General features: G+C 47.6%; 1 protein-coding gene across 4 annotated transcripts in view; it reads left to right on the top strand.

Moving 5' to 3' along the window:
• Positions 1-24,557, top strand: part of LOC111859098 (protein kinase C zeta type) — a 115,844-nt gene that overhangs the window by 59,693 nt on the left and 31,594 nt on the right. For 3 of the 4 annotated variants that reach the window (XM_072713517.1, XM_072713520.1, XM_072713519.1), the window contains one exon: positions 22,360-22,445. In XM_072713517.1, the coding sequence (XP_072569618.1) occupies positions 22,360-22,445 (86 nt within the window). Of the gene's footprint in view, positions 1-9,619; positions 9,814-22,359; positions 22,446-24,557 lie in introns of those variants that run through there. The other variant, XM_072713518.1, reaches the window with a different exon arrangement.

Here is a 24,557-nt window from a genome sequence, read left to right as displayed (position 1 = left end):
GAGGGTTGGAGGGTAACCACACTGCCCAGCTGCAGCCAACTCACCCACTCCAGCCGGCTAAACCGTTCCAAAGGGCGTTTGTCGAGTTTTAAATCCATTACATATACCCTGCATGAGTTATGGCTGGATTGAAGGGCCTGGACCTCACAACTACAGCCAACTGCAAATTTCTGCAGCCAAAAGTTCCCTGCATTCCGAGTGTGCAGTTTTCAGTGATGTGATCTTGGTACAAGATCAATTCTGGAATAGTTATGTACAAAATGGCTGACTTATTTCATACACTATCCTAGTAGCGTCAAATATTGCTATTTTTTAAAGCATTTACAGACTACTTAACTGTGTCCTTAACTGCTATGCTACCAGCTAATTGTCACAAGTAAAATGTGGACAGAATAGAATAGTGTCACAGAGATGGTGATATTATTAACAAGGGACATGAACAACATTTCTGTCCCTCATATCAAGTATCAGGATCCAGCATTACATTTCATTTGAGGGCTTGTTTGTAGTACATATGACAAATTATACTCATTTTTTCAGTATGTACTTCAGACACCATCAAATGAAATTCATAATTCAAAAAAACTTTGTTTGCTGTTGGAGTGAAAAAAATGATTATGACCTTTTTCTTGCCAAAAAGCTTTCTGCCATGCCAGACTTTTAAGAATTCTGCTGGGTAAGTAAAATGGTGTTAAATCATGTCTGGATATGAATGAAAGGAATACAGAGAATACAGGTAGCTGCTATTACAAGTTAATTATGTGTTTTTTTAGCCTTTAACATTGAGAATAACAGTATTGTTAAAAGTGTATTTTTACTCAAAGGCATCATAATTAATCTAGTTTACAAGGTGCCTTGATGACACGAGTTAATGTCTAATGACTCTTGGCTGTTTCTCACATTACCAGCCCATTTTTCACTTCCAGCAGTCTGCACCACTGAGATACTGGCATATGGTTTTGATAATTGTCTGCTTTTCGGTGATTTTCTTAAGTCACGGTCTAGCTGTGCCTATTGTGCTTATGTGTAGTACAGTATGTGTTGTTTACCCTTTTATGAAAGATGATCATCCTTCTGTCAGCAGAATGACTGGGGACATTGTGTGGCTCAGTGGGCTCAGACGCCGTGCCTGTAATCACAAGGTCACTGGTTCACAGTCAGTTGTTTTGATGTTAGGCTCATCATGTTCATGTTGTTCACTTGGTTTCATCGTTAGGCTCCTGGGCACAGCCCTCTAGGTAGTTTTTGGTCTCGAGACCACTTTTTTACGGTCTTGGTCTCGTCTCGGACTCTACTTTATTTTGACTCGCTCTTGTCTCGGTCTCGTACATAGAGGACTCCGGGTTTCATCTCAAGATCAGTCAAGACCACTCATGAAAACGGCTCAGTATTCATCACAACGCATTAATATTCATCTGTTTTTCAACACAGTACTGTTAATGTCCTGCTTCAAAGTCCAAATGTAACCAGTAAGGTGCGTCTTATCTGAAAAAATGTTACATTTGTACAGAAGCATTTATATTGAAATTTTTATATTAAAAAAAAACATCCATGCTTCAAATTTATACTGTGACACAAATTTTAGGCCATACTGCCTAGCCCCAAGATTGTGCCTATGCTCCACATTTTTTAGTGTGTCATGTCAAACATTAGTCTGTTTCTGATCTTGTCTTGGTCTTGCCCTGTCTTGGTCTTGTCTTGGTCTCGCCCTGCCTTAGTCTTGGTCTTCTCTCGGTCTCAATATACTCTGGTCTTGTTAATGACTTGGTCTTGGTTTAGGTGGTCTTGACTACATCACTACCTCTAGGGACTGTCTGATGTTGCTTTCTTAAAAATGTGTAATGCTTTGGATAAAAGCAGCTGTGGAACAAATTAAAAATGTAAATGATTTAAAGTAGTGGATAGAATTCATGCCAAAAACCTAAGTAGAAATTGGTTTAAAAACCAATATGTTGTTCTTTTCAGCAAACCCAGTGGCCTTTAATGCAGATGTCCTGCTGCGGTCAGGTGGGATGCTGGAATATTAGTGAGATGCCCCTTTAGAATCTGGGAGTTCCCCAGCTGCACTCTTGTTGAACCATTGATTGTGTTAGTCCTTAACCAGGCAACTGCATTACCTAAGTCTCCAAATTGTTTCATCTTGCAAAAATTTTATTATTTTTAAGTTAAAGTGCTAGATATTTAATTTCATGTATACTTATATTAATTTCATGTATATTTAATTTCATGCATTCATGCAATTTTCATACAGACAGGTTAGATAGTCTACACTGAAAATACACTGAAATTTGTACTGAAAGTACAAATACAATGCAACTAAACTGAGTACACCTTCGAGCATTGCAACTGAAGTGTGTATGTCTGGTGCAGCCTACAGCCTCCCATTGGGGAACGCTTGGTGCATCATGAAGCACAGAATACGACGGCGGACACCACACATTTTGCACGTTTTGAGCAAATCACTCAGCGGTGGGAAAAAATGACAACAGCGAGTGTCCTCGTTACCCAAATGATCTTTTTAGGATGTTATTAAAAAGAGGAGTGATGTAACCCAGTGGTAAACATGCTCCCAACTGTTTTGGAAAGTGTTTCAGGCATCAGATTTAGAATGAGTTTATATTTGCGTTAACAATAGTAAATGTGCAAATAGCACATTACAAGCATGCCGCAATCACGGAGCCGACTAGGCTTAAGTTCAGTTAGGGTATAACAGAAATATCCTTCCTTGACTCCATACACCTCGAAGCACTAAGACACCTGATGCTGACCTGCGGTTTTTCACTTGGACCGGTGCTGTTGCATAGTGCTGAGGGAAACATCTCCTGCCTGCGCTCATTATCGCTGTTTTGTTGGTTGCCTGTTGGATTTGTGTGATGTGAGGCAGCATGGGGGGTGGGTGGGGGGGTATTATATGGACACGTCCGTTGTCCTTAGTGAGCTGTAGGTGGGCTTTCGATTTTATGTGTCTGCTAATAATATCTATTCCAGTGTGTGCCTATGTAAAAATAGCACACGCGCACTGAAATAGCAATTTAGACAGCCATATAAATGTAAAAAAAGCGATATCCTCCAATATGAGAGTGCTCCTCTACGACTGACGGTGTGTAATTATCTTTTTGATGATATAATCTGGGGGACGGTTCTTGCTGCGAAGGAGGGGGGTGGTGTGGGCGATTTCTCTCCTACCCAGTCATTTTTGTGCTGACTGAGCTGAGCTCTCGCAGGTCCATCATCGTAGCCCCCGGGTGGGAAATGACGGGTCTTCATCTTTGCTCGTTCCTGTGGAGGAGCATGCTGCTGACCTGACAGGCAGGTACACGGGTGGCCAGGGAGGGGGCAGACAATCAGCTCCCAGGTGGGTAGCGGCACCATGGGGCGCTAAATGACGTACTTGTTAACCTTTTCCAGCAAGCTTGCTTGCTTGTAATTACCCCCAAACTAGTCAGCCATGTATTAGTGAACTACATAAATTCGCCAGTTGAGTTTTAATCGAGTAGGTTTCCGGCGTCGTGTCACGGCACTTCGGAAGCGCGGCGCTTTGCAGCCATTGTGAGATTTCCCCTGTCATACACGGCTGGTCAGTCCCATAAAGTGACATCGGTGGCCACACAGGGTGCCACCATCAGAGAGGGGTGCCACATTGGCCAGGACCCTTCTGAGTGGCGGAGGATGGTAATTCGATCAAGCAAGTATGATAATAAGTGGAATCAGATGCCTAAGAACTGCACTTCCTGCAGTCCATCAGGAACAGGGTGAGGGACTTGAGCGTATTACTGTAAATTGCTAGTTTGAATCCACTGCGTGTTGGAATACAGTGTCAAGTGGAGTTACTCCCGATCGAGTCACATCCGATGACATTAACGTCCGAGGTCCCTAGTGAATAACGCACGCAGATGAAAAGAGGCCTGGAGGCCGACGCAGCAGGATGTTCCGCGGGTGTGTTGCTTAGCATAACCGTTGCAGGAGAATGAGCAGCGCTGGCAGCCAAATAATGACCTATTGTCCATATCTAACTTGTATGCATACAGTGATGTATGTATGATAGTCAGCTACAATATCGAGATATGCCCAAACTGACTTGCGTCTAGTGGTTCTGGTCCCAAATGCAAATGCAGGTGGGAGGTAGGGGGTACATCATACCTGTACGGTTTGCTGAACTTAATAGCCTATGTTTCAGTCAGCTGACATTGCACCCATTGGCTATACAAGGCTAGCCTGGCTATCTGGCATACCTGCCAATGTACGATATGTGTGCAATACAAATGTGTTCACTCTACAGTATATTGTTTAACCGGGATGTACCAATATTAATATGCATGCTGTGCAATTCATGACACATGCACCAAACAGCCGTAACATTAAAACCACTGACCTGTGAAGCGAATAACATAGATGATCTCATTACAATGGCACCTGTCTAGGGTGCTATTATATATTACGAAAGTGAACAGTCAGTTCTTGAAGCTGATGCGTTGGAAGCAGGAAAAATGGGCAAGCGTAAGGATCTGAGCGACTTTGACGAGGGTTAAATTGTGATGGCTAGACAACTGGGTCAGAACATCTCCAAAACGGCAGGTGTTTTGGTCTTTTCCCAGTATTCAGTGGTCAGTACCTACCAAAAGTGGTCCAACGAAGGCCAACCGGTGAACCAGCGATGGGGTCATGGGTGCCCAAGGTTCACTGATGCGCGTGGGGAGTGTAGGCTAGCCTGTCTGGTGTGATACCACAGGAGAGATTCCGTAGCACAAATTGCTGAAAGAGTTAATGCTGGCTAAGATAGAAAGGTGTCAGAACACACAATGCATTGCAGCTTACTGCGTATGGGGCTTCGTACAGTAGCTACAGACCGGTCAGATTGCCCATGCTGACCCCCATCCATGGCCCATTGCCGAAAGCGCGTACAATGAACATGTGAGTGTCGGAACTGGACTATGGAGCTGTAGCAGAAGGTGGCCTGGTAGATCTAATGAGTCACATTTTCTTTTACATCATGTAAATGGCCGGGTGCAGGTGCGTCATTTAGCTGGGTAAGAGATGGCACCAGGATGCACTATGGGAAAAAGGCAAGCCAGCGGAGGCAGTGTGATACTCTGGGCAATGTTCTGCTGGGAAACCTTGGGTCCTGGCATTAATGTGGATGTTACTCTGACACCTGCCACCTATCTAAACATGCAGACTAAGTACACCCTTTAATGGCAACAGTACTCCCCAATGGCAGTGACCAGTTTCAGCAGGACAATGCACCCAGCCACACTGCACAAGTTGTTCAGGAATGGTTTGAGGAACATGAAAAAGAGTTCAAGGTGTTGACTTGGTCTCCAAATTCCCCAGATCTCAATCCTATCAGGCATCTGTGGGATGTGCTGGACAAAGAAGTCAGACCCATGGAGGACAGATCTTGTGGGGTCCAGGCCTCGATGGGTCAGAGCTGTTTCCAACTTAACATTAAATAAATAAATAAATAAATAAATAAATAAATGGCTTAGTATTTAGGCCTATGTCTTATCAACTTTTTCATTTGTTTATAAGCAGTTACCACTGTCACCGAAATCCCGAAGTCACTTGACCACTGTATACCTGTTGTTGCCTAGGTGATGTATCCTTAATTCTGACATCTGCCTTCATTGATCTGAAAGTTTAGTTGTACGTGCAGTCGTCAGAGAATTGCTTATAATGAATGAACTTCACAATTGAAAAGTTTTCAAATCACCTATAGAATTAGAACATTTCTGTAGATAAATATTAAGTCTGAACTTTAGAAATATACCTACTGTAGACACAGCAGAACTATATGAAAACAATACTCCCAATTGGGAATATACCTCTAAAGTTTTCCTATATAGGATCTGGGCCATGGGCATCAGTTATAGGCCTGTCTCTTCCATTTCCCCATGATAAAAAACCTGTCTGTTCTCAGTTATAGGCAGTAATGAAAGCTGAACTATATCAAACAGATTATTTATCCTCTTCGCATTTAATAAAGCAAATCTTACCTAGAGAGCTCATCCCACGCCAAGGTACCGCTGCAGGAAATAAACAGACGAACAAAACTCTTTGGCTCTTTGTATCCTTCCTCACGTCTCCACCTGCTTCTGTCTTTACATCTTTGTGTAACAGCATCGGAAACGTGCATCTAAAAACCCAAGGAGGCCGCTTTGATTATTCCCCCTCAGCTTGCGATAGACTTTTCTTGAGATCTGTTCTTTGACAATCTGCTGTTCTTCTCCCCTTCGACGCGCCATTCAATTAACCAAGAGCCGAGCTGCGATAAGTGGCAGAAATCCCTTTCGGAAGCACCTACGGCTGAACGGCGACACATCCAGGCAAGGAAATAGATGTTATTTTCGAGTCGGAATGCGCTGACAGGTCTGTAGCAGTAGTCGCATTATTGGGGGGGGGGGGGGGGGGATGCGGGGGATGGTAAACCAGATCAGCCTGAACTGCAAAACATTGCGGGTCCTGGGAAAGATATTTCTGCCATGTGGACAAGAACAGTCTCTAGTGGCAAACTTCAACGTATATGAAAACTAAGAAGGCTGCTTTATCCCCTGCACAGCGCTAAAAGACAATGCTATTAGGCTGCACGTCAGTATAAATCTCTGAATCAAGGTGTCAGTTAGACTTTTAGAGAAAAATACATGTAGAGAGGTGCTGAAATTACAAGTGCTGTAGGAAATCAGGAGGAAAGACAAGCTATAGATGTGAATATATAGTCAGTGTGAGGAAAGCTTGTAAGCCTTTCAAGACTCAATGGAAGGTAGGAGCCTGAACAAAACTCCTATTGAAGCGAGTGGGTTTGGACAAAAAATGAACATGTATAGGCAGGTGCAGACAGGCTCAGAGGCTTGTAGGGGTGCAGAATCTCCTACAGCAGTGGTTTCCAACCTTTCCAACCTTTTTTGGCCTGTGACCCCATTTGTGTCATCACAAATTTCTGGCGACGCCAAAGACATTTTTTGGAAATTAGCTTTTGATCATGTTTGTTGTACCGTGTTGCAAATACAGAGTAGCCAGATTAGTGCACATTTTATTTTCCCTGATCACATGTACAGTTAGGCGAGCTTGCCTTTACAAGGCTGAAGGTGATTGCGATCATTTTATTTGAACTCATTTATATTTATTGATATTTATGAACATGAAAGAATACAGTTCTTTAAGATTGTATGTGGTGTTTTAATCTTAATTTTTAAAAGAATAATAATTATTTGAAAAAATAGTTTTTATCAGTAATTTTTTTTTCCAATTACTAGAAATTTCAGGGGACCTTGTTTGAATTCCAGGCAACCCCACGTGTGGTCGTGACCCCAAGGTTGAAAAACACTGTCCTACGATCAAGCAACGACCACAGCATGATAAATGGCAGGAATAACACTGGCTACTGAATCCCCCACACAAACACAACTAGCTGATATTTCTGTGCTGTCTTCTGCGTATTAATGGCATTGCATTAGTGGGTGATTATCTTTGCCGCTCAAATAATGGTCTGAAATTAGCAGTTCTATATCTGCAAACTTTTTCTTTCTCCTGTAAACAGGAACCAGGCACTCTATAACTGACTCCTGAATGACATTGGTAGTTGGGGATAATTTGTTCATTAATGACGAATGCCAGTTATTGTATTTAAGGTGCCATGGGAAACAGTATGGCATGCATGCTATTAAAAATGCCACAATGAGCTCCTTTTCCTGCGTGGCCCCATGCGGCGACAGTGTTCTCATGTATGCCAGTGTTTCTCCTGTATAACATGTGCTGACATTTTGTCTCTCTGCCAGTTTCAGTGGATCACTTGTCTTCTAGAGGAACATTTTATATGGGCACCAAACAATGACATAGGCTTCCTACTATTGTTGATCTTTTTAGTAACCTACTGACTAAAAGTCTACAGATGAATTATTTGCAATGTATTTAGTTGTGCTCTATCTCATTCATTTCTTCAGCAGACCTGTTTTCTTGGATTACTATAATCTCTTTTCAAGCGTCATTTAGCAATCTAGTTCAGGTCCATCCCTGAAACAGATTCAGATTTACTTTTTAGTTTTGGGTCTGCTGTCTTCCTGTCATGAAATCACACAAAATTCCTTAAGCACCACACTTATGAATGTTTTTGCACTTGATGGTGCATTCGGAGCACTGCAATGTGAGCGGGTTACAGAGGGGAAATAAATGTTCATCACGAAACAAACAAATGCACAGTTTGAGGCTTCTGTCTCCCATTACCTAGGTGTGTGATTGAGCGAGGAAAAGAGCGTGAATGTGTCTTTATGTGTGTGTGTGTGAAAGTGTGAATGTGTCTTTATGTGTGTGTGTGTGAGAGACAGTGAATGTGTCTTTATGTGTGGGATAGTGTGTGTGTGAGAGAGAGAGCATGAATGTGTCTTTATGTGTGTGTGTGAGAGAGAGAGAGAGAGAGAGAGAGAAAGAGAGAGAGCGTGAATGTATCTTTATGTGTGGGATAGTGTGTGTGTGTGACAGAGAGTGTGTGAATGTCTGCGTGTGTGTGTGAGAGAGAGAGCGTGAATGTGACTTTATGTGTGTGTGTGTGTGTGTGTGTGTGAGAGAGAGAGAGAGAGAGAGAGAGAGAGAGAGAGAGAGAGAGCGTGAATGTAGCTTTTTGTTTTGGGGGTACTGTACCATTCGGTGCAAAGATGGTGAGCCATTCACCTAAAGAAAACCATGTTGCTTGTCTTACCGCCACACTGTTTGCAGGAATTCGCCTATTTCCGCCCATGCTGACTGAAACATACAAACACCGTCCTGCCCTCAGAGTGTCGCCAAGGTCACGCAGGCACGCGCCTGACTGCCTGTCTCTTAGAGACCGTTTCCCGGAAACGCTTCTCTCCGCCGCTGTGTGCTCATCACAGCTTTCTAATTTCCCCTGCTAGGATTATGTAATCCACCTAGTTATGGAAACAACACCTGGTCTTATACTGCAAATCATGTGCATTATGCGGTTTCAGGGTTTGCTCTCGTTGCTTGACTGTCAGAAGTACCTGTGCGGCCGTGAGTGTGAAGATGTGCAATATATTTAAAAATAACGTGCAGTATAAGTATGCTGTTGGTGATTGAAAGCAGTGCTGACAGAAATTCAATCTAGCGACAGGTGCTAAGGTAGCCCAAACAGCTGTTTGACAGGAGCTGCAGGTCGTTCTTCGCTGTGTAGCCCTACGTATAGGATGGTCTATTTTCTGAAGATAAAAATGGATGAAGGCACACGAAGAAATGTAGGCGCGGTCTGCTTCTTACCGACTTGGTACGCTCCAATATCCAGAAATAGTTCCTTTTCTCTATTTGGAAAGATACGTTTTAACGCTGCGTTGTTGGCCGTGACACTGAATGCTAAGGGCTCCATCTAGCGGCCAGATGGTGTCACTGCATCCACCGTGCGATGGCAACAAATCTATCTCGGGGTTTTTATCGAGGCTGATGGTTAAATCCAACGGTGATTCACGAAGGTGGTTTTAAAAATTACGTTAGCAATGACCAGAGCTGACCTCCAGACCCCTTCCCCCTTTGTTTACAGAAAAGGAGAAGCTGTTGTCATGGCCTGGGAGGGTGGGGGCAGATTGAGCATGCTCAGAGCGGGTCTGAAGCGGGGGGGGTAAATGTATCCTGCCAGACTGCCATCGAGAGGCAGCTCCACGTGAGGGTGGGGGGTGGAGAGATGGAGGTGGACGACAGCAGCAGTCGGGAACGGAGCGTTACTCGCGGAGAGACACGCGTTGCCATGCTTGAGCATCCATGAGCGGAGTAGCAGAGAGCCGCCGCCCGCCTCAGTGATGCTGCTGACGCTAGTCTTCTACCTGCGCCTGAAAGGTAGGGGCTCGACATCCGCAACACCTGCTCTTTTTGGGGAAGTGCTTTAGGGTGGTGGTTCCTGTAGGGTGTGTTCATGCAAAGGGAGGCTGGTGACTCTCTCAGCACGCAGAGCCGTGCAGGTGTCTCTGTCTTCCGCGGCGATGGCAGCGCTGTTTGCGGCTCCGAGGGGGCGGACAGGTGCGGGGCCGGTGCTGTGCGTTGCGTCTCCCTCAAGGCGGTGCGGGCCAGTGAGGCAAGACCATGTATAACGTGACCGATGGCAGGACTTTCTTTTATTCGCGGCGCGTACAAAAACGTGTAGAGACGACGGCTGAAGCAGCGCTGCCACCAAAATAGTGCCCTGAGTCTGGTGGGCGTCGAGCTGAATGACCCATTGGGGTCACGATTGGTCCTCATGGGGCGCTGCGATATCGGCTCCCCGTTTCCCCCCGTGTGAGGCGGCGATGCTCCAGTTCAGTTACGCACGATACGCTCTGTTACGGCAGCATGAATATTATAGATTACAACCTTGATTCTTTAAAGGCCTGGAAGGCTGCTGTTTTTGCTAAATATTTCTTCCATTTGTGCATACTAAGCCAACGTCCTCCTGCTGTCCTTCATGTTCTCTATCTCATACAGATTTATTTGCGCTGGTTGAGTTAATTTTGTTACTCGTTAAACTGGGCACGTAATTAACCCCCATTTCCCCAATCGATCGCCACGTTGCCAGCAGTTTTCATGCGGTTAGAGTGTTAACCTGTTTAATTATTTTTGGTCCGCTGTCCCCTCGCAGAGAACAGTACCCTGCGTGACTTTGTTCTGTCTTTCACTTCTCTGCTCCCCTGGGCTTCCATCCAGGCTCCTGCTCCACAGCTCCTAAAATCAGATCACAAATCCGAACCGAAGCCTCACTTTGTTTCTGGACAATTTTGTAATAGGGGGGTTTGTGTTGGAGATATGCATTTTTAAAAAAAGTAATTTTGTTTTGCTTTATGATAATTTTTATGGTTGCATTTTAGCTGCACGGAGGGATCTAATTTATGACTTACATTTCTCTTAAGTGCTGCTTCCGTTTTTTTTTTTTTTTTTTTTTTACTGGGGCATTTCTCGAGGTCACATCAGCAGTGTGCTTTTAGTCACAAATCTTTAACCACTACACCACCTGCTGCCCCTCTGTTCCCTCCCTGTACCCTGTCATTTCCAGTATTAATCCTCCTCGTTAGCAGGCGGCCAAATGCCTGCTTCCGTTGCCAGGTGCCGTGTCGTTCTCCTGTATCACTGTGCCCCCTGTATCACACATTGTGACAGCAACCCGCCGCTCACGCCCACGCTCTGGAATAGTGAGCGGTGCAGGAAATGGCTTCAGGAGAACGGGACAGATCCTGTTCGGTGCATCCAATGAGTGTGAAAGTGCTCGGGGGTTATAAATGCACACATAACCGGTAGGCGGGTAGCAACAGCCGTCTATATTTCGCATTTCCTTGATTCTGGAGTACCCAAGGTGTGTTTCTAGCAAGAACTGGGAACCTGGGAACCTTGGGAAATAAAGCTGATATCAAGCACCTTCCCGTTTGTTTGTTTGCTGTCCGGCTGCGCAAAAGTTAAAGACCGAAACGGGAGATGCTTTGGTTAATATCCAAAAATAGCTCCGCAGCACCAAACTGCAAGGCGTCTTACTCTTAAGAAAAAGTAGAGGTAGCTGAGCTTTTGTTCTGAAAGTGAATGGCCTCTGGCCGTGTTGGGATCTCCTGGGATCCGGGCTGGGATGCCTTCATTGGCTGGGGTTGCACCGTCGCATCTCCCATTGGATCACAAGCTGCTGTGGTTTGATCCGCATTGCTTAAAGTGCTCAGGGGCAGTTTTGCCCAGAGACATTTGCATAGTTTGCACTCTTTCCATTTCTCCTCTTACTGTAGACTCAAACTGAGCAGCAGTCGCTCCTTAACAATTAACGAAATTGGCAAAATAAGTGAGGGGCCATTACTGCCCCCCAGGGATGGTTTTTGGTTTACTAGCGTCCTCTGTTTATCCTGAACTTAGCGGTTTGAAATGCAGGAAACACTGTTTCTATTATAATGGGACTTGAACCTACAATGTCATGGCTAGAGGTCATGTGACTTGATTGCGGCGTGCCCGGCATGGTTATGCTTTCCCTGCCCTATCATATGATCCGAAGACACACATAAGCCGGCGCTTCAGTATGAATGCTTGTGTGAGACGTGTAGGATGACGTGTAGGATGAGGTAATGCGTGCGTGTGTGTGTGTGCGGGGGGGGGGGTGGTTTACAGCATTGACCCAGATAAGAAGCAGTGAGTGTGGAGTCACCATGTCGCTGGTTTCCGGGGCCTCGCCGAAGCTCCTCAGGAGGAACAGCACCTGATAGGGTTCTACTGCTCATCATAGGCGACCGGCGACATTTAAGGCACCCTGGCCACGCTGGAGCAGGGAGCAGCGCCACCCGGTGGCGTGGCAGTGGGGCAGCCTCTGAGGCGGGGGAGGAGGGGCCACGTGCCGCCCTTCAAATCACAACCACACCACGTTCCTATGCGTGAACCTCCAGGTCACGTGTCATCTGTGCCTAGAGATGGTCGTTTTGCTTAGATCTCCCGCCTGGCGCTTATACCGGAAAGCACACTCTGCTCACTGTGTTACCTGCTGCCTGATGTTTTGATAGTTGGGAGTTGCTGACAGGCCTGGGAAGGCTGGAGACGGAGGTTCGCTGGCCTTTCACCCGCGTGAGAGGTGACAGGGCAAGCCCAGATGTCCTGTGTGGAGCATGGGGGTGCACTTTCATTGGCTGCCTGAAGGGGGCGCTCTGCTTGTGAAGACTAACTTGCGAAACCTAGAATGGATCTCAAGCTGTTCTCCCCGAGGAATTCTTTTTAGCCAGGTTCGTCTTCAGTCTTGCAGTTTGTGTAAAACCTAAAATATTAAATAGCATGATAGGAGAATGGTGGCTATTTCATTCATTCGGTTTCATTCACCGCTCACTTATCTCAACAAAAGCAAATTCTCTGACAACAGTATCAGTGCAGCAACCCCAAAGGTTGCTGGTTCAGATCCCACTAATGAGTCAGTTGTGGTGGCTTTGCTGAAGGCGCTTAACCTGAACTTCCCTCCGGCTGTAAGCGTGGCTCCGCTTCTCAGTTCGGTCTTTGGCTTGTTACTCTGTATTCTATTATTCTGCTTAAATTTCCTTCCATTAAATGCCGAGAGGTGCCCGTGTGCGCTCCCGAGATCCCACTGCGTGCCCACATCTTCCTAGCGGGATGCCAGCCGGCACCAGGAGTACGGAAATGAGTCAGGATTACGTAATGGTGCAGCGTGAAGCCGGTGGCTCCCGGCCTTTAGGAGCCTGGGGTAGGTTCATAGCCGTTCATAGCGTCTGCCTGCTTTTAAACGGCAGGAAGGACCCCCAAGGCGCGTGCCCCAGTCTCCTGCCAAAGCAGCCGTGCATCTTGTTATAATTTTTTTTCTCTGTTGTTCCTTATTTGGCTCCAAGCTCCGAAAATGGGCCGAAGCCAAAGGCTTGTGCCCAGGGGACACTCTAAGAGGTCAGTGCTTTCATGGTGCACCAGACCGGAGTAGGGACTGCATCTCTGTCAGCTTTTTGAAGCCGTTTTACACCCATAAGAACTACCCTGTGGTCGCCTCCCTGTTTACCCTCGTACAATGCATGGAGGTGTCTTCACTTTAGGCCTGCTGTTTCTCTTGATGTGTAAACGTGCTTTTAACAGATAGTCAGACTGCAGAAGGATGGAGTAAACTAATAGATGACCTCACTAAGCATGGGACTGGAAGCCTTGTTTTTCCCAGCACCAGTTAGCTGTTGCTTCTCGGTCCTTATGATGATGTGGTGGGATAGTATTGATTGGCCAGTGTGGAGAGGGACCGGCATCCAATAACATATGAGGCCGGGCAGCCTGTACTTCACCTCATCTTAATGACCCTGCAAATACATCATACTGTATGGTATGTTGTGAAAGAGGGAGAAAAGGTTCATAATGTGACTGCAGAGTGAAGGGGTGTTTTGGGCTGGACCCTGGCAGATTCAAGGGGCCCGGCATTTTACAGAGGCCCCTGAATAGATAAAATTATATCATGTGAGGAAGGTGAGGGGCCCAAGGTTACATTTTGTCAGAGGGCCCAGGATTTCTACCTCCAACCCCAAGTGGAGATTCCTGGCAGACATTTTTGTCATACCTGTTTCTGAGCTAGCCATCACGGCAGGACTTTAAGAGGGTGTCTTTGAAGCTGCACGATTCATCCCCTGCTCAGATCCTCTGTAGGAACCCACATCTGTCTCCCTGGATTCTATACCACCTAAGCACCACTGTGGCCAGACCAACCAGAAGGCCCCCACGCTGTCGGACAGTGGGGGTCGCAGACAGTACATTTGGGGTGACAGTGCACCACCTGGATCCAGGATGCAGTGCAGGGTGAGCGCTTTAATATGGCTCCCAGTGGTTTGAGTCGTTTCTGTTGTTCGTCTTGTAAAAATAAGTGCACATATTGACAGCCTCAGCTTTTAAAGGAGGATGTGATATATTAAGGTGACATGTTGCAGGCTGTTCTGTTTCCGCTTCTTTGTTTGAGGGATTGAAGTACAGCTTCTGAAGGTCTAGACCCTCCAACTCGAAACAAACAGTAGTAGCGATTCAGCCTGCGTGCGACTCACTGAGGCCGCCGCCCAGGTGTTAAGCCTGCCTGCGGGGGCCAAACGAGCGACAAGCGCTCGTTATAATAGCTTTATGACAGTTTCAGTGATGTCATCACACACACGAGTGAGCTAACGTGAAGTGGCACGTGGGAGCACAAGCGGGAGTGCGGCGGATGCGTTCGACGTGCCCCGCTGCAGCGGCGTATGCAGCTGATCCCCACCATGCTGGGGAGGATGGGCAGCGTGGAGAAAATTGGGTCGCCATGGAAACGTAGCTCCTTGATATGGATCCCCTCTCGCCTCGGGGGGGGGATGGGGGGGACAGGAGTTAACAGGATTATATCGTGATCTGAAGGACGGGCACGATGAGGAGCAGGGTCCTCGCTTCCCTCATTAGCTTGGGGAAGGCCTTTTGGGGCCCCCCGACGCCCCCCAGTGGATGGTGCAGACTGGGATGGCCTTCGTTCAAGCCTGGTGAACAACAATGACCAGATCCCTGGACTCTCCGGGGGGAAACCAGTTGAAGTGGTTTGATAGAAACAAAATTACATTGAGAATGGATTTTATGACTAAATCTTTCAGACCGAGGTTACAATTAAGTGTTTTGCTGTATGGAATGTAGAAAAAAAAAAATATTAATAAATATGGCATAATAATCATTTCCCTACAGAAAGGCATCAGTGAATTTTACCGCTGAAGGAGGTTTATTAATTTTGAATATTACAGAAGGTCAAAAAAGGCTTTTTAATGCCCCACCGGTCCACTTTAAATTCAGAGTATTATGCACTCATTCAGAAGGTGTAGGATACAAGAGAAAACCTTAACACAGTTTAAATGTTGCTGCTGTGTTAAGGTTATTTCTAGGAAACAGTGTATGAAAAGAATTTTAAAATACATACGAGACTGATTGTTTTTGTTAAATTGATCACGTCCCCTCTGTGTGGCATATTTGATATTTCTTGACAGTTCCGTTGGACAATGCAGCTGCATTGAGAGAAGCTTCTTTTTTCCATTTTGGTTCTGTTGCCATGGTAACAGCAGGACCAGCCGAGCAGGCGCTGGCTGTGCCCCCCGGGCCCTGGTATTGACAGAGGGGATTGTGGGATTGAGTGCCGCCACTAAGGCGGGTTATTGAATTATCGCTGGGGAGGCCAAGAAGAGGGAGAGGGGCCTCGGCTTCAGCCTTGACACCGCCAGCTCCCATGGCGACGGACGGAAGATAGCGGAAGGTCGGGCCAGGACAGGGCGCTGGGCGGGCGCTGCAGGCAGCTGTGAGCGGCTTCCTGTCTGTCTGGGGGGCGCTGGATCCGGGTAGAGTGAGATAACCGCTACATGACGTTCTGCATAAACGGCAATGGGCCTGCAGCCGAACCGGGAGTTAAGTGACGGCGTCTTACATGTTTACACTCTTATGGCTCCCCTGGGTTCTGCTTTAGCAACTGAGGTTGTTCAGTTGGATCTGGACAGACTAGCTGCTTTCAGGTCTGCTCTGCTCTTGTCAGTAATTGTCCCCACAAAGGGAAATGAGCATTAGCGTCTAGAGAACAGACACTACCGGCAATGTCTGCTGCTGTGTGTGTGTCTGCGAGTCTGGGTAGTGTGCTGCTATGTGTGTTTCTGCGAGTCTGGGTAGTGTGCTGCTACAGTATGTGTGTGTCTGCGAGTCTGGGTAGTGTGCTGCTACAGTATGTGTGTGTCTGCGAGTCTGGGTAGTGTGCTGTTATGTGTGTGTCTGCGAGTCTGGGTAGTGTGCTGCTACAGTATGTGTGTGTCTGCGAGTCTGGGTAGTGTGCTGTTATGTGTGTGTCTGCGAGTCTGGGTAGTGTGCTGCTACAGTATGTGTGTGTCTGCGAGTCTGGGTAGTGTGCTGCTATGTGTGTGTCTGCGAGTCTGGGTAGTGTGCTGCTATGTGTGTGTCTGTGAGTCTGGGTAGTGTGCTGCTATGTGTGTGTCTGCGAGTCTGGGTAGTGTGCTGCTATGTGTGTGTCTGCGAGTCTGGTAGTGTGCTGCTATGTGTGTGTCTGCGAGTCTGGGTAGTGTGCTGCTGTGTGTGTGTCTGCGAGTCTGGGTAGTGTGCTGCTATGTGTGTGTCTGCGAGTCTGGGTAGTGTGCTGCTATGTGTGTGTCTGCGAGTCTGGGTAGTGTGCTGCTGTGTGTGTGTCTGCGAGTCTGGGTAGTGTGCTGCTATGTGTGTGTCTGCGAGTCTGGGTAGTGTGCTGCTATGTGTGTGTCTGCGAGTCTGGGTAGTGTGCTGCTATGTGTGTGTCTGCGAGTCTGGGTAGTGTGCTGCTATGTGTGTGTCTGCGAGTCTGGTAGTGTGCTGCTATGTGTGTGTCTGCGAGTCTGGGTAGTGTGCTGCTATGTGTGTGTCTGCGAGTCTGGGTAGTGTGCTGCTATGTGTGTGTCTGCGAGTCTGGTAGTGTGCTGCTATGTGTGTGTCTGCGAGTCTGGGTAGTGTGCTGCTGTGTGTGTGTCTGCGAGTCTGGGTAGTGTGCTGCTATGTGTGTGTCTGCGAGTCTGGGTAGTGTGCTGCTGTGTGTGTGTCTGCGAGTCTGGGTAGTGTGCTGCTCTGTGTGTGTCTGCGAGTCTGGGTAGTGTGCTGCTGTGTGTGTGTCTGCGAGTCTGGGTAGTGTGCTGCTGTGTGTGTGTCTGAGAGTCTGGGTAGTGTGCTGCTGTGTGTGTGTCTGCGAGTCTGGGTAGTGTGCTGCTGTGTGTGTGTCTGCGAGTCTGGGTAGTGTGCTGCTGTGTGTGTGTCTGCGAGTCTGGGTAGTGTGCTGCTGTGTGTGTGTCTGCGAGTCTGGGTAGTGTGCTGCTGTGTGTGTGTCTGCGAGTCTGGGTAGTGTGCTGCTGTGTGTGTGTCTGCGAGTCTGGGTAGTGTGCTGCTGTGTGTGTGTCTGCGAGTCTGGGTAGTGTGCTGCTGTGTGTGTGTCTGCGAGTCTGGGTAGTGTGCTGCTGTGTGTGTGTCTGCCAGTCTGGGTAGTGTGCTGCTATGTGTGTGTCTGTGAGTCTGGGTAGTGTGCTGCTATGTGTGTGTCTGCGAGTCTGGGTAGTGTGCTGCTATGTGTGTGTGCAAGGACTCCGATTAGTTTCTACTTCTAGTCCTCTGCATCTCCACATTTCCAGTGAGCTCTGCCTCCGCTTAAGGAGCTGTCAGCAGTCGATCTTCATGCGTATGACCTAACACTTATGTACAATTACGTTTATCTCTCTGCTGATTCCCCAGACTAGCTGTCTCTGTCAGCCATTATTTGCTTTCATTAGACCTGATAGCACAGTCGTTTTCTTAGAAACTTGTGGCCGTGATTGCTCTGTTTCCCGATCATCAAAGCATCTTATTACAGTGACTGAAATTGTATTATGATAACTGTGTTTCGGCGATAATGAATTTACAGGCCTTTTTTATACCGACTTCTGAGCGCTCCACTTCTGAATGTTATTATGCAGGTGATGGGGTTAGCTACAGTTAACAAGAAATACAAGCAATTTCGGAGTCAGTGTCTGGAAGGTTGCTGGTTCGAATCCCACTGCTGGCCAAGTAGTCATTTCGCTATTGTGCCCATAAGCGAGGCCCATAACCCAAAAAATGCTCAGGGGGTGTGGAGAGATGCCTGCCGCTGAGCTCTGACCCCAGGCTCCGATCTCACCGGTGTGTGTGTGTGTCACCACCAGTGTCGGTCATCACTGTGCTTAAAGAATGATCAATGAAGTATCATTAGCATCGATATATTTTGAGTCAGCACATGGCACAGTGATGACCAAAATGTGGCAAGCTGTCTAAATGTTTGTAGTAGGCTTGGGCAGTGTCTAATTTGTCATACCGTCCAGGGGTGAGTTTCCCGAAGCGTTCTTAACGGCAACGCTACGTCGTTCTTAAGTTCTGTGTTAAAAGATAGAACTAACGAACGACGTAGCGTTAAGAAGGCTTTGAGAAACTCACCCCAGATGTTTTACTAGGAATATTAACTTACTAGGATTAATCATTTAGCACTATTAATTTGGGTCCTTTTCAGGTAATTTTGCAAAGAAATTCAAGGGGGGTTTAAACCCATTATATTTACACGTGCCTGGGGTATCCGGCATTTTGACGGTATTTGCAAAAGCACTGTTCCGGTATTTCGAAATTCTGGCAATAAAATTGGCCTAGTGCTCATTTTTCTCGGCTAATTTTGTCTCCAAGATTTCAAAGCATGGCTGGGTGTGGTTGTTGGTTTTGGTTTTTTGCTACTCAGCCATGCAGCAGACCTTTTATATTGTTGTAGTTGAACCCATTTGTAATATTGATTACTTCACTGAAAAGTTCAGGAAAAGAATGCTTGTTCAAAGGCAGAGTAGCCAGACTCTTACCAGGACTCGTAGCTGAACGTTAGCCAACACGCTACATGATAGCCACTGCTATTGTAATATTGTAAGTGATATATGTCTGCAGTAAGAAGGGGCTGAATATTGCATTTTAAGTAGCTTTGATTATGCTGGGATCATCACTCTGCTCCTGTTACAGCTGATTCCCTAGTGCTTGGCTTTTGGGGTGCTCTGTTAGGCCCGACTCCACTCATTCTTCGCAACATTTTATTAGAATCTCCAAGAATAATGAGACCAAACCAGTCAGCTCTAACGGATTGTCCTGTTTGAGCTGCAGATTAATTTAACTCATTAATTCGCCATCAGTTCAATCAAACAATTCCGAGTTTCGGTTCTGTTTCAGATCAGTGCAATGACCCAATTTCCAATGAAAATTATCAAATTGACTTTTTCATTTTCCGTTGCTTTTTTGGTAATAAAATATTGAATTGTATTCTTCGGTCTGTATCGATTGACATGTAGGTGGTACGTTCAACTCACACCTACAGCGCTGAGGGTTCGAGACCCACAACATCCCTGTGTTTTTCCGGCCATGTTTCTGGCTCACCTGCTAACGGACCATGGATGGATGTTTGCTCTAATTCAATATAACTCATACTGATGTGTAATTTGTGTGCACAGAGAGAGGAGGTGAAAAAACACGCTGACCCTTAGCTACGTAAGGAGAACACAGCTAACTTAGCTAGTTTGGACAGTTAACGAGTGTAATCATGGCTGTAATCTTGTAAATGCTACAAGTGAACATGTTAATGTTACAGTAATGTAGTGATTAAGAGCATGAGCTCGCAATGCCAGACACTCCTGATTTAAGTCCCAGGAGGGGCAGTAAGTATCAGCGGGTAAAAGCTGTTGGTCTCCCTGAATAAAACCATTATAAGGAGTAGAGGAGACGCATGTGCAAGCAGCAGCTTCTAGCTTTGTGATCTTACCAGACGTCATGTCCACCAGTGGACACACTGATAACATTTTAATATATTTTTAATGTACAGGTCTTTAAGCTCTTATGTCTGGTTGTGCGCTGATAAAGCAGTCTTTCCTCTGAAAACATGTTGAGAAAGTTTCGTTTATTTATCTCCGTGTTTCCAGCTTAACCCTTATTTATTATTGATTGACTCACTCATGGCGCTGTGATTTATCATTCAGCTGGCGTGGACGTACAGGCGGATACGCAGGTTCTGTTCTCCCGCTCGCCTCCCTGAGCCCTTATGCAGTGGCGGCCTTGGCCTGAGGTCCAGAAGTTTCTGTTTGCTGAGATGGGGGAGTCGTGGCGGTCTGGATTTGCTCATGGCCTTGTTCTGCCAGTAGAGTGAGGGCAGCGGTGATGGGCAGGGCCTCCTTAAGCCTGCCAGCGCATTGGCCCATCTGGGCGAGGGGAGTGGTGATAGGCGGGGCTTCCTCAAGCCTGCCAGCTTATTGGCCCATCTGGACAAAGGGAGTGGTGATGGGCAGGGCCTCCTTAAGCCTGCCAGCGCATTGGCCCATCTGGGCGAGGGGAGTGGTGATAGGCGGGGCTTCCTCAAGCCTGCGCAAGCTTATTGGCCCATTTGGACAAAGGGAGTGGTGATTGGCGGGCCTCCTTGAGCCTGCAAGCTCATTGGCTTAACCGGGCATCTCCCGGGCACGCTTTCCTCCTCCCTCATCCCTCTATTCTGTTTCTTCCTCAAACAACATGGTCAAAGGGGGACTAATTGATTCCTCTGGCTCAGGTTCAGAAGTGGGAACATGAAGGAAGTCGAGATCAAAACGCCTTGAATCTCGTCTTGTCCCCTTTCATTTATCACTGGGGAGTCTAGCAGGCCACCCCCCCCCTAGGGGCCTATGCACCTTACCATTCTATTCTTATTTTATCACAAAGCTTTTCAGGTCAAATGTTTCAGTCAAGGAAGCGGCACCAGCTTCAAGGCAAGGTCTCATAAGCATTTGGTTAACAGGCCATTCTCCTAACCCTCTGCCGTCCCAGCGACAGGTGCTGGTGGGTCGACTCTGCTGGGGGGGGGGGGGACAGACACAGCTCCCAAACTGTGGGTCACTAAATAATCGAGAAGGATGGCGAGATGATTTTCTGAATAGGTTTGAAGGTTTAAAATCTTTCTTTTACTGGTGCTTCTTTGCTCCTGCTCAGTGAAAGTTATGGTGGGAGACAAAAAGTTTGAGGATCACAGACTCAGAGGGAGCAGGTCTCCCTGCCCGGGCGGCTCTCCTCAGGTGATAAACGAGGACAGTCATGTGACTTCTGGTCCTGATTAGACCGGATCGATTCCCGCTGCCGCGCTGCCCCTCTTCAGTGCTGACTGATGGGCCTCGGGGCCGTAATCCCATCCTTTATTATCCGCCTGGCTCTCTCAGTACTCTGGAGGAGCTCCGCGGCCTCCCTCTCTCCTCGGCCTCCCTCTCTCCGCGGCATCCCTCTCTCCGCGGCCTCCCTCTCTCCTCGGCCTCCCTCTCTCCGCGGCCTCCCTCTCTCCTCGGCCTCCCTCTCTCCGCGGCCTCCCTCTCTCCGCGGCCTCCCTCTCTCCTCGGCCTCCCTCTCTCCGCGGCTTCCCTCTCTCCTCGGCCTCCCTCTCTCCTCGGCCTCCCTCTCTCCGCGGTATAGGGCTCCCCTTCCTCACACCAGGTGCGGCTGGCTGTCAGTCACAGGTACTCATCTGTCTGGGTTATCCAGTGGGCTTTGATCATCGCTCTACTTGCGTGTGGTCTGTGTCTCGCAGGTTTAATGGGCTTTCGTCGGCAGATAAAGGTTATTTTCTGCTATAGTCGTCCCTCCTGTCACTCATTATTCCCGTTCCGTTGTTGTGCACTCGTGAAATGTCGCCCTCAGGCGTGAAGCGCCGGTTACGGCTGTGTTGCATGGGTGCTAGGAAGGGGTTCAGCCGACAGGTGGCGCAATGGAACCCGGCCGCTCAGTACACAGGGTGGGTCCCCTGGAGTAACGCTGATGCTTTTGTCGATGTGGTTTGGCCACGGAGAGCAATAAATGGTTGGTTTTTACTGCCTTGGCAAAGCCTGAGATCACAGACATTATGTGGTAATAAAGCTGTTAGGTTTAGATGGGCAGCAGGATGATGGGGTTGGGGGGCACTCATTGTGTCTGTTTGTGTGTGTGTGTATGTTTGTGTGTGTGTGGGTGTTTGTATGTGTGTGTTTGTATGTGTGTGTGTGTGTGTGTGTGTGTGTGTGTGGGTGTGTGTGTTTGTGTGGGTGTGTGTGTTTGTGTGTGTGTGTGTTTGTATGTGTGGGTGTGTTTGTGTGTGTGTGTGTGTGTGTGTGTGTGTGTGTGTGTGTGCGTGTGCGTGTGTGTGTTTGTGTGTGTGCGTGGGTGTGTGTGTGTGTGTGTGTGCGTGGCTGTGTGTGTGTGTGTGTGTGTGTGTGTTTGTGCGTGGGTGTGTGGGGAAGCCCACATCGTTAACATCTGATCACACCTTTTCGTTACATTCAGTGAATCTGTACCTGTCTTTTACCTTTTATACCCCCCGCCTCTCTCTCCCTGATCCACAAACTGGACTCACTGTCTGGGTGCTTTACTCATGTTAATCGTCTCTCCTAGAATCGATCTACCGTCGCGGCGCCCGAAGATGGAGGAAGCTCTACCGAGTGAATGGGCACCTATTCCAGGCCAAGCGCTTTAACAGGGTGAGTAATGTCCTTCAGGGTAACCTAATGGTACTAAGATGCGTGTGCAGAAGATGTGTGTCTCATGTCTGTTGGAACATGTCTCTGCAAGTTGTGGGGGAAGCTAGGGGTCCAACAGAATGTACTGTTGATTGCTATGTAGCTTTTTTAACTTTGTGTGTTAATTGGTATCTACTCTGCAATCTTTTGTGGCCAATGAGACGAAGAAACAAAGAAGAGCACTGCTCCCCCCGTGTACTGCCCCTGTATTCTGCCCCTCTGTACTGCCCCTGTATTCTGCCCTGTTATTCTGCCCCTCTGTACTGCCCCTGTATTCTGCCCCTCTGTACTGCCCCTGTATTCTGCCCCTCTGTACTGCCCCTGTATTCTGCCCCTCTATACTGCCCCTGTATTCTGCCCCTCTATACTGCCCCTGTGTGCTGTCCCTCTATACTGCCCCTGTATTCTGACCCTCTGTACTGCCCCTGTATTCTGCCCCTCTATATTGCCCCTGTATTCTGCTCCGTTATTCTGCCCCTGTTTTCTGCCCCGTTATTCTGTCCCTCTATACTGCCCCTGTATTCTGCCCCTCTGTACTGCCCCTGTATTCTGCCCCTCTATATTGCCCCTGTATTCTGCTCCGTTATTCTGCCCCTGTTTTCTGCCCCGTTATTCTGCCCCTCTGTACTGCCCCTGTATTCTGCCCCTCTATACTGCCCCGTTATTCTGCCCCTCTGTTCTGCCCCTGTATTCTGCCCCTCTGTACTGCCCCTGTATTCTGCCCCTCTATACTGCCCCTGTATTCTGCCCCTCTGTACTGCCCCTCTATACTGCCCCGTTATTCTGCCCCGTTATTCTGCCCCTGTATTCTGCCCCTCTGTACTACCCCTGTATTCTGCCCCGTTATTCTGCCCCTGTATTCTGCCCCTCTGTACTGCCCCTGTATTCTGCCCCGTTATTCTGCCCCTCTGTACTGCCCCTGTATTCTGCCCTGTTATTCTGTCCCTGTATTCTGCCCTTCTGTGTCACCTGATGCCCTGTTCTGCCGCTCGTACGGTGGGCGAATGAGGAGCCAGACACCCGCCACTAGGCAGGCTCGGCAGGCCTGAGTTGCCGTGCGTCTGATACATTATTCAGAAGATTGAGGCCCATTTCATAGCTCCTTAGGTTTGGCCCACATTCCCACACTTTGCATGGAGCTAGAACCTTTAGGAACCTGAGGCAATATTCCATGGACATGTCCTCAAGCCTGAAAGTGCAGCCACTGCAGAGTGCACCTACTGTCTGTGCCTTCAAATCTGCAGAGCTATTCCCAGCCCCAGTGAAGTTTGTCCCAGCCCTGATGCAGCATCTGCACCTACTGTAGAAGCTACTGTCATTGTGCAAATATAAAGTAGATGTATGTCATTTTATGTTAGATGCTGTGTCCTCCCTGTGTCACTTTGTGCTGCCTTCTCTCTTTGTCACTCTCTGCTGCTTCTTCTCTCATGTTGTGCTGCTTCCTCTCTGTCAGTCTCTGCTGCTTCCTCTCTGTCAGTCTCTGCTGCCTCCTCTCTCTGTCATTTTGTGCTGCTTCCTCTCTGTCAGTCTCTGCTGCTTCCTCTCTGTCAGTCTCTGCTGCCTCCTCTCTCTGTCATTTTGTGTTTCTTCCTCTCTGTGTCACTCTGTGCTGTTTCTTCTCTGTGTCATTTTGTGCTGTTTTCTATCTGTCACTTTGTGCTACTTTCTCTCTCTTTGTCACTCTATGCTGCTTTCTCTCTGTGTCACTTTGTGCTGCTTTATCTATGTGTCACTCTGTGCTGCTTTCTCTCTCTGTCACTCTGTCCTGCTTTCTCTCACTCTGTCACTCTGTGCTGCTTTATCTATGTGTCACTCTGTGCTGCTTTCTCTCTCTGTCACTCTGTGCTGTTTCCTCTCTCTGTGTCACTTTGTACTGCTTTTTCTCTCTGTCACTCTGTGCTGCTTTCTCTCTCTGTGTCACTTTGTACTGCTTTTTCTCTCTGTCACTCTGTGCTGCTTTCTCTCTCTGTGTCACTATGTGCTGTTTCCTCTCTGTGTCACTTTGTACTGCTTTATCTCACTGTCACTCTGTGTTGCTTTCTCTCTCTGTGTCACTATGTGCTGTTTCCTCTC

The sequence above is a fragment of the Paramormyrops kingsleyae genome, chromosome 6, assembly GCF_048594095.1.
Source record: "Paramormyrops kingsleyae isolate MSU_618 chromosome 6, PKINGS_0.4, whole genome shotgun sequence".
Lineage (NCBI taxonomy): Eukaryota > Metazoa > Chordata > Actinopteri > Osteoglossiformes > Mormyridae > Paramormyrops > Paramormyrops kingsleyae.
This window is presented reverse-complemented; position numbering and strand designations above follow the sequence as displayed.